This window comes from Solenopsis invicta, chromosome 12, assembly GCF_016802725.1.
Source record: "Solenopsis invicta isolate M01_SB chromosome 12, UNIL_Sinv_3.0, whole genome shotgun sequence".
NCBI classification, from domain to species: Eukaryota; Metazoa; Arthropoda; class Insecta; order Hymenoptera; family Formicidae; genus Solenopsis; species Solenopsis invicta.
Window position 1 is genome coordinate 20,766,724 of NC_052675.1, and position 9,793 is coordinate 20,776,516.

Below are 9,793 nucleotides of genomic sequence, written 5' to 3' on the forward strand. Positions count from 1 at the left end.
ACAACAAATAAGTTAAGAAAATATTTTTATTTTTACAAAAAAGTAATATAAAGAGGAGTTAATAATTATTATCGCAAAATAAATGCTGATTTCTATCATTAAGAAATCATTGCATCGTTCATTTATTTAACGTAAACGTGTATCCATAATTAGTTTATTATATCTACATTAAGGGAAAATAACAAATTGCTAACAGATTACGACACTCCACGATTTATTGCAAGCGATCAAGGAAGCTGCGCTAAGATTGATACAATTAATCACGAGCGACATAGAAGTGCGAAGGAAAGATATAGATCCTCGGATATACTATCCTGATACAGAATTCAATAGAAGTAAACAAGTAATGAAATTTTTACTTTTGAATTTATTATCGAGTGTGCGCTAAAATAAAGAATAATCGGGAGAAATTAAAAATAAATACTAAGCATTTTCCGTTAGTCGCATAGTCCTGGATCTGGATTAATCGCGACCACGTCTTCCTCGGTTTGTGCGCTCTGTGGCGTCGCGCTTCAGCCGAAGGATTCTTCGGAGTCTGAGCAATTCGTGATCGGTAGAGAAAGAAGTGACGATTACAGTCGCGACATCCTACTAAAACATCTTGATAATATGTTTTTCAAGATGAACTATAAAATGTCTTTGCCCGCCGAAAGGGGTAAAACTAGCGATAATCTCCCTATTCCCGGCGGTGCACTCGATTACATTCTTTCCGAAGAAAATGATAGCGTTAATATACGAGCGAAAGCACAAGAAAAAATCTCTTCAAAGACCCAATCGACTGATACGAGTGACAGCGGATTAAAGCTGTTCTTCATACCAAGACCTGCCGAAAGAACTAAGCATCAAATAAGACAAGATGAGTCTCAGCGAAAGTACGGTAGAGTAAATCAAATGTCAAGATACATTAGTGAGTAAAGAAACAGATTTTATCTCTTGGAGAAATTTCTGTATATTTTGTTTCTATATTTTTCAAAACTGGCTACAGATGACAAGTATTTATAAGTAATTGTTTATGTATTTATAAGTGACTGTTGTTTATGTAAAACAGCCAACAAACGCGAAATTAAAAGCGATAAATCGTCACATCAATGTATTATCAAAGTATCATCTACAATTTCCTTCACTCAAGATGCGTCGACGCTTACTCAAGATGTAGTAAGTCAAATAGTTCATACTAACAATAAGAAAATTGTTTCAAGAATAACTTTTTGTCCCTAATGGTATCTTTCTATTTAAAATCTTTCAAAAAATAAAATATAATGTAATAGAAATTCACATATACATAGCCATGTATATATTCATATCTTTTTAATCGTATAATTCATTACAAAGTTACGATGTTAGCCTGCGTGATTAATTGTACGAAATTATTTTCAGCTCTGTCCGTGCGCGTGTGGATTGCTTGTGAGAGATGGAACCGAAAGCGAAGGTTCTATCAATCCAACGCCAGAATTAAAAGACAAATCTGTTAAAACGTAAAATATCACATAAATCTATAATTTTTATTCTGTTGATTCCGTATTAAATGCTAATAAATATCATATTTTTAATTTTAATTAATTACATGCCTCTATTAAAAATTTTACAAAAAATTCTAAATTTTTACATATTTAAACCTACCTACTATTTTTTCATGCTGCACAACGCATGTTATATAATGGGTATTTTACTTCAAAGTATCTCTTCGAATAATTGCGATTGTAAAATAACACATGATTCGTATATTTTTTTTAGTAAACTCAAAGAAGTAGATCTTCACTTAGATTCAAGAGAAACAAAAGTACGTAGCGACATGATAAAGGTCACAAAAACTAGGACGCAAAAGTTCGAAAAGGATACAAATGTCAAGCGTTGGATAGAGGAAATTACGCAACTGCGGCTACAAGTGCAAATCGAAGAGTTACATAAAAATATTCAATTTTTTAAACGAGAAAACGAATATATTCGACGCCTTGCAGAAAAGTGCCGCTGTTTATCGGAGGACATACAGGGTTTGCAGCAATTGCTACCGATCGGAGACACATACTCCGGTGAGAAGTTATTATTTAAGACGAATAATTAATTTTCTTCATCTTTAATTCATAATATATCAGCCGCAAAGAGCGTATACTGTGAACAATTTTCAGGACTCGTGACAACGATGGAACACTTACAAGCACAATATCACAATGAACATGGCATAATAGCGACATTAACCGGGATATTTCGAGGTTCGATAAATATTCAGCAGATCGTTGCGAAGCTGTTAGCACCTCTCTTCGAACATTGGAATCCGAGAGACAAGTATTTTAGATGCGACGTCAACAAATATAATCACACTATCATTAAGTTTCTTATTTAAAATTAAAATCAACGTCACTTTACCGGTTTTTTTTTTATTTTTATTTTTTTAGCATAGTAACGGCCGGTGTATCATCCGCTCCAAGAGCGCAAGTGGCTTCTTTGAAGTCATCGAGTTCCATAGTACTCAATGTTTATTAAAACATTTTTAGACAAATCACAAATAAACATACGATGCGTTGCTTATTTTGCAATATTGCAAAACGAGAGATACTTTCTTTTCGACGCGTTATATCGATTCCACGTTTGCGCGCGGAATGTAGAAGAACTTTCGGCGGTCGATCAAATCCTCCAAGGTATTCAAATCAGGCAGCACAGATGGGATCTCGAAGGGAAGATTAGGGTGCGCGAGTATCAGCGGCGCTTGGCTGGAGCTGAAGAATCGGGTATTCGTCTCGGCTTTATTGCGATTGCTCGGTGTGTAATATGCCTCGGTGGTCGTTGGTTGTTTGGGATAGTAAGGATCATATTCCAGCTCGTTCGGTACCAGCGGCTTCAACGAGAGCGTCAAAGCGTGCACGGGAATCTCCGTGGTGGATTTTACGTAAGTCGTACGAGCGCTAGCTTGAATCGATCGTAAAGTCTCCGAGTATGGGTGGTAATCAGTGTTGTAACTCGGGGACTTCTCACGCGGCGGAGGAGAATGCTGGTTATTATCTTCCGATGCTATCGCGGGTGAGGAAGTCGAGAACGGCTCGTATGGACGATTAAAATATACCGTGCCTCTACCGTAAGATGAAGACAAAGACTGTCCCGGCACGGTTGATTTGTCGTTACGTGAATTCCAAGAGTCGAACGGTTTGGTGCGCGCCCGAGCGGTGGGAAGTGTCAAGCGGTTCCTCGGATCGGCGTTGCACGTCGTGCAGGTATCGGCAGGTATGATTTGTCTAGCTTGATTTCGCGCTCGATCCTGATTCCTTAAGAACAGACTCGTGCTGAAGACGAAGCCAGATCCTTGCAATTCATTGGGAGAGGATTTGTCAGGTCGTCTAATCACCTGGAAGGAGCGCGACAATCGATAATCGTCGAGAGAGTTGTTCGATTCCACCGGAGATCTCGAGGTCGAGGAAGCTGCGTGCACGATATTGTCGTTTGGAAATTGAGTCGACGGGTAAACGGTCGCTTGGCAATCGACGAGATAGGCGTGATCGCATATCGAGGCATCTTGGCGAAAAGTCGTTTCCTCGGGACATCGATAACTGAATTTGTTCCCGTGATCGTCGCACATGTGGTATATTTTGCAATTCGCTTCGACGTCAGCGTAAAATCCCATAGGCCGGTTGAGGCAGGAGAAGCTCGTTTTGACGGCTGGCGGCGTGGTATTCTGCGTGGGCGAGCAATCGTGATTGAATCGAACATCTTGAAAACACTTATTCGCATTCGTTCAAAATCTTAATAATTTTACGTATCCGTGAGCTTATGCGAGTACAAGCGGTACTCGGTCAGTTTTTTTACGTCATCAATATGCACGTCTAATCCGATCTAATGTTAGTTTTATCGTTTGGAGTTCTCGTTACTTACAAAAACTTCTTCGGCGCAGGCAATAACGGCGAGTAGCGCGCATCGTAAAAGTTGCGATTGTAGTATCCAGTGAAAGGCCATTTTTTTTTTAATAAAAAATCTAAAATTACTAAAGAATTACGTAGAGTTCAAATTACGCGGAAAGCAACAGGAGCTCCGCTCCCACCGTCTAGAGGATCACTACAAGGCGCTACAAGAAGTTCAAGTGAAAGTAACTCGAGGATGAGTCTGAAGCTGTGTTCCCTCCCTCCTGCCTATCCTCCACCTCCCTTTGCCTTTCCTGACAATATACCTGGCACACTTAATGCATCCTATCTTCATCATCTATTGTTCCCTACGCGAATGGATACGTACGCGATCTACTCGCGTTGCGAATCGGAATCGGAAAGTAGTAAAGCGATCATTCTGCGTGAAAGGTGTATTGCGGTGAAACTGTGAAATTCTATATTGTGTATGACACACTTATCTTTAAACTGTAAATTGAATCTGTGTGTAAGACATTGAAACCAAGTCACATTAGACATTTCAAACTTCGTGCGATAAGTTAAGACGCACTGAAAAGTTTCGTTATAACTAATAAATGTATAGTAAAATAATATCAATTAAATATTTTGTCAATATAATTAAAAATAATTTTATTTTTCTAAATGTTTAATAAGTATCAAATCTGGTATAAGTTACTGAATATTTAGGAAAGTAAAATTATTTTTTTTGTTACATTGACCAAATATTGAATTGATACTATTTCACTATACATTAGGTAGTTATTACCAGTCGTTTCTCTTTTCAGTGCGATTTGATTATAAGAAAAAGATTATGTCGTAAATTTCAAGGTTATTACGTCTACATGGATCATTTACGTATTGTTACATGAATCTTTTTTATCTAGAAAATAAAAGTAATGTAAATTATTATAAATCAAATAGAAAAGAGTATAATTAAGTTTTAAGATTAATATATCTCATGTTATTATTAATAAAATAAGAATGTGGTATTAAATATAAAAGATAGATAATTTCAATTATTTCTGATAAAATCTCTGTATCTTCGATGATCCATACATTGTTTATATAGCTGATACGTTGGATATAATTTAGATAATTTAAATTATATATAACATAGATTATTTATATTTTACACATAAACGCCTAATTCTATTCGCAAAAAAATAATCGTAATTGTTTTTCAGCGAACAATTGATAACAGAAATTACGAGTAGATATGTTCAGAACTGTGGTTCAAAAATCTCATATTAATTCACGTTAAACTGAATCTTAAATTAATCGAAATATTACATTTAAACTTAACAATTCTTTTTTTGTTAGAAAAGTAGAGCGCAAAAAAACGGTACAGTCACCCTCCCGCAGGTCAACGCTCTATGGCACGTGCAACAGCAACTCAATGTGCAGTTTTTCCGATGTAGGTCAACGTACGTCCCGATGGGTCGTTATGACACCCTCTGAGAAAAGTATGCTCATTGGTCCTTTATTTTAGGTAACAAAACTTAATCTTTATTAACTGGAAATAGACTTCACCTAATCTTAGGAGACGGAGCAAAATGTTGAAAATGTTTTTTTTTCGCTTCTCATTCAATCCAAAAAAAAAAAAAAAAAAAAAACTTTTTCCTTCACAATCAATGTTATCTTTATGGTAATTTATTACTAAACTTTCTTTTTGAATCCTATTGTATAGTTACAATAAGAAAAATGATAACTATTTAAAATAAGGGCCTCAGATCTTAATAAAAATGTACTCATTCGACGCATTTTCACTCAAAATGAAAGAATCTGCTAGAAAAACATGGCGGTCTGCTCTGCGAAGTGAGTTATTCACCGTTAAAGTTAACGAGTTAGATATCTGACTAAAGCCATGGTCCGATTCACGTTCAAAGCGCTATTTAACTATTTATCTCTATCTTTATTGTTCATTAAATATAAACAAAAATAATGAAATCAACAGTGGTTTGAGCGAATCGGACCGTGACCAAAATGCTTAAATAATTGAAGTTCAAGTATTTAACATTATTTAAATCAAATACATAAATAAGGGAACTGTAAAAAAATTGAGTTGAAAAATTTAATCAAATTAATAACTTAATATAGTAACTTATAAAGATTATTTGTTAAGATTCAAGCTGAGGCTCTTAAATATAACGAAATCGAAAGTGAGGGTACAAATTTATTTAAAGATTTTGTCGACTACATGAGAAAAAAGACATGATTTTGTAATATAGATATAATAGTTTTATGACGCACTGATGCTTTTATATTTTTCACATTAATTTGTCTGCAACATTTTTATATGTCGTATATAGATTTTGACTTTACACAAATAAATTATGACTGTTGAGTATTAAGAAAGTGCTGAACTAAGAATTATATATAGTTATAGAAAATAATTAAACATTAAAGAAAACAAAATTAAAAATCTGAATTCTGAAAAATGAATAATGTTGCTCTATTGTATTAATCAAGAGACGCGATAGTGATGTCTATTAAGCTAGCCCTCCTCCTACACCAACGCAAAATTAATTTGAAAATATTTTAAAATTAAGTGCTAATTAGGTGCTCTAAAAAATAATGCAAATAATTTTTTACTCACTGACCCGACGCGCAGCAGCAGAGTCGTAACGTTACGTTGATCTGTAACACACAAATACGAAATCTAGATTAGCGCTCACACACACACAAACGATACAATTAATATTAAAAAAATTAATAATTCTTTACGCATCAAAGTTTTAAGGAATAACCGCTGTTACAAAAAAAGTTAATAAACAAATTAATTTCGAAGAGAGATTTTTCGACTTCTTTGAAGTGAATGTTTTCATAACTTTTTCTCCAAGAGAGGTCATTTTTTGAAATTTTATAGGTCTCTTCCTAATGTTACCCAGAAGATGTGCGTAGTTTTAAGAAATAAGTTTTAGAAGTAAGTTTTAAAAAATGATTTCTCTTAGAAAAAACGTTACAAACAAATTTATTTCAAAAATAATAAATCTCTTTCAAAATAAATGTTTGTAACAATTTTTCTAAAAGGAATCATTTCTTTAAACTTTGCACACACCTTTTGGGTAAGATTAGGAAAGTACTTGTAAAGTTTCAAAAAGTTACCCCTTTGGATAAAAATTTATGAAAAAATGTACTTTGAAGAAGATGAATAATCTCTCTTCGCAGTGAATTTTTTATAACTTTTTTTTCAATAAAGGTTATTTTTTGAAACTTTACAGGTCCTTCCTAATCTTACCTAAAAGGTGTGTGCAAAGTTTCAAGAAATGATTCCTCTTAGAAAAGATGTTACAAACAAATTTATTTCAAAGATGAAAAATTTCTTTTAAAAAAAATTTGTTTGTAACGTTTTTTCTAAGAGGAATCATTTCTTGAAACTATGCACACACCTTTTAGTTAAGATTAGAAAGATATCTGTAAAGTTTCAAAAAGTAGGCCCTCTTGGAAAAAAAGTTATAAAAAAATTCACTTTGAAGAAGATGAATAATCTCTCTTCAAAGTGAATTTTTTTATAACTTTTTATCCAAAAGGGGTTACTTTTTGAAACTTTATAGCTACCTTCCTAATCTTACCTAAAAGGTGTGTGCAAAGTTTCAAAAAATAATTCCTTTTAGAAAAGATGTTACAAACAAATTTATTTCAAAGACAAAAAATCTCTTTAGAAATAAATCTGTTTGTAATGTCTCTTTTCTAAGAGAAATCATTTCATGAAACTTTGCACACACCTTCTGGGTAAGATTAGGAAGGCACCTGTAAAGTTTCAAAAAGTAACTCCTTGAAAAAAAATTATAAAAAAATTCACTTTGAAGAAGGTGAATAATTTGCCTTTGAAGTAAATTTTTTTATAACTTTTCTTCCAAGAGGGCTTACTTTTTGAAACTTTACAGGTATCTTCCTAATCTTATCTAAAAGGTGTGTGTAAAGCTTTAAAAAATAACTTCTCTTGGAAAGAAAGTTATGAAAAAATTAAAAACTAAGTACTGGTAATGTATAAACATTGGTACTCACCTACAGGGTTGTTCCGCCGTTGCTCGATGTTTCTCTTGAACCTCCGCCTCCTCTCAGATCCAGTTACATCTAACACAATAACACTCGCGAACAAAATATCAATTACGATCGCCCGCTAATTATTAAAACGCGCGACACTTTGTTAACGGCGTTGCTTCCAGCAATACATCATCACGTAGTGAAAGGAACACACGACCGCAAGAGAATATGATCCAGAATGCGTAGATCGATATCGAAATTTCATAGTCGCACATAAAAATTCGGAAGAAACTGCGTGCACAAGGTGATAACACGCGAGCTGGTACGCGATGCGTTGATCGGACGGAGCATGCGGGAATTCGTGCGGGGTGAATTAACCTCAACATTCACGCCATCCCGCAACAACAACGCGCGCGTCTAATTGTGAGAGCGATCTCTCTGTGTTGTCACTGTTGTCCGAACGTTTATCTCATTGCAGTTACTCACGAAAACTCGTACGTGCAAAGAGAACCCCATCGACATCGACGATGGTACGCAAAGGGACGGGCGTACGAATGCCGCGAAACATCGCGAAGCAGACACGGTAGCCCAATTCACTCGCGTCGCCCGCCGCACGGCAAAGAGTCTCTCGGCGAGACACGCGTCTCAGGACATGATCGTCACACATCACACTGTACTAAACAGTATAAGCACTCGGCACTGTATGTGCCGAGATACACACGGCGAGACCAGAGCCCGTGCGGCCCATGCCGATGATGCCGCGGCCCATGCCGATGATGCCGGCCGGCCGCGGTATGCGAAATGCGTAGCGAATTGCGTCGCTGCGCCGTGTCGCCCTGGTCGCCCTGGTCGCCCAGTGTTGTCGCCGGTCCGTTGGCTGCGAATTTAACTATCTCTTGCGAAATACGCCTATCATGGCGACTCCTCGTCGCACGATTGTCACATGTGCGTCGGAATCGAGCTTTCTGCGACTGTACTTACAGCATTAAAACGCGTCGCGACGACCGTCGACACGGAGACGACGGAGACGATCCACCGCCGCACGTCTGCTACGTCACGTCAATTCGTACGGCATTCGACGGTGCGCGGCGCTGCTGTAGTAGTGTAGTAGCGAAACATCACTGGCGGTAGGGTAGGCGGCGGGCGGACGTGCAATGGATCGCGGATCGCGGATCGATTTCGATCGATGTCGCGTTTCATCGGTAGATCCGTAGGGAACTCAATTCCGACAATCGTGCGACGAGGACCTGGGGACCTGCCGCGATGTACGTGGCCGATGGGCGGTGGGTCTGTGAGTCGACAGCCGACGGGACAGCAGTTGACTGTCGACTGACCAGCGGAACGTACGGGCCTAGTGGCTACCAGTGGCTACGCATTTCGGAGGGCATTTTCTCTCGCCGCGTGTTTTCTCACAGCCACAGTTCGCGAATGTTTAGGTCCAGTGAACTGACATGAGTGTTTGTACGGTAACGATCGTCCTGAGACGCGTGTGTTTACTCTTCGCCGGCCGACGGAGTGAGTGAAAATGATTCGCTTCGTAACGGTCGCTTCCCGCCCGATTCTCCGTGGCGTGAATCGTGAAGTTGGCGTCGACGAGCCTCTCCGATCTCTCTCACAGCAAACTTCGTGCCATTCGTACGCGTACCTTTTTGCGTGACGTCATCAATGTCGCGAGCGGATCTCTTTGCACGTCCGAATTTTCGTGAGTAACCTGCAGTAAAATAAACGTTTGGACGAGATAGCGAGATCGCTCGGAGACGCGCGCGTTGTTTGTTGTTGTCGCCCGACGGCATGAAGGTTAAGGTTCATCATCCCGCGCGAATCACCACAAGCTTCGTCCGACCAACGCATCACGCATCGCGCACTATCTCGCGTGTTATCATTATCAATGATTTCGAACGGCTTTGTACGCGTAGTTACTTCCGAGTTTTCGTATGCGA

General features: G+C 37.8%; 2 protein-coding genes across 3 annotated transcripts in view; both read right to left on the bottom strand.

Moving 5' to 3' along the window:
- The window catches only part of LOC105202700 (hypothetical protein), a 41,263-nt gene extending 32,664 nt beyond the window's left edge, over positions 1-8,599 (bottom strand). Inside the window, exons 1-2 of one of the 2 annotated variants that reach the window (XM_011171328.3) lie at positions 7,875-8,599; positions 6,467-6,503 (exon numbers count right to left, since the gene is read on the bottom strand). The gene's annotated coding sequence lies outside the window, so the exon portion shown is untranslated. Of the gene's footprint in view, positions 1-6,462; positions 6,504-7,874 lie in introns of both variants that reach the window. The other variant, XM_011171329.3, reaches the window with a different exon arrangement.
- Positions 2,457-4,791, bottom strand: LOC105202697. The gene is made up of 2 exons (XM_011171321.3): positions 3,862-4,791; positions 2,457-3,664 (listed from the first exon to the last, which is right to left on the bottom strand). The coding sequence occupies exons 1-2, from the start codon at positions 3,940-3,942 to the stop codon at positions 2,570-2,572; spliced, it is 1,176 nt and encodes a 391-aa protein (XP_011169623.1). The 5' UTR covers positions 3,943-4,791; the 3' UTR covers positions 2,457-2,569.
- Positions 8,600-9,793: the final 1,194 nt, after the last annotated feature.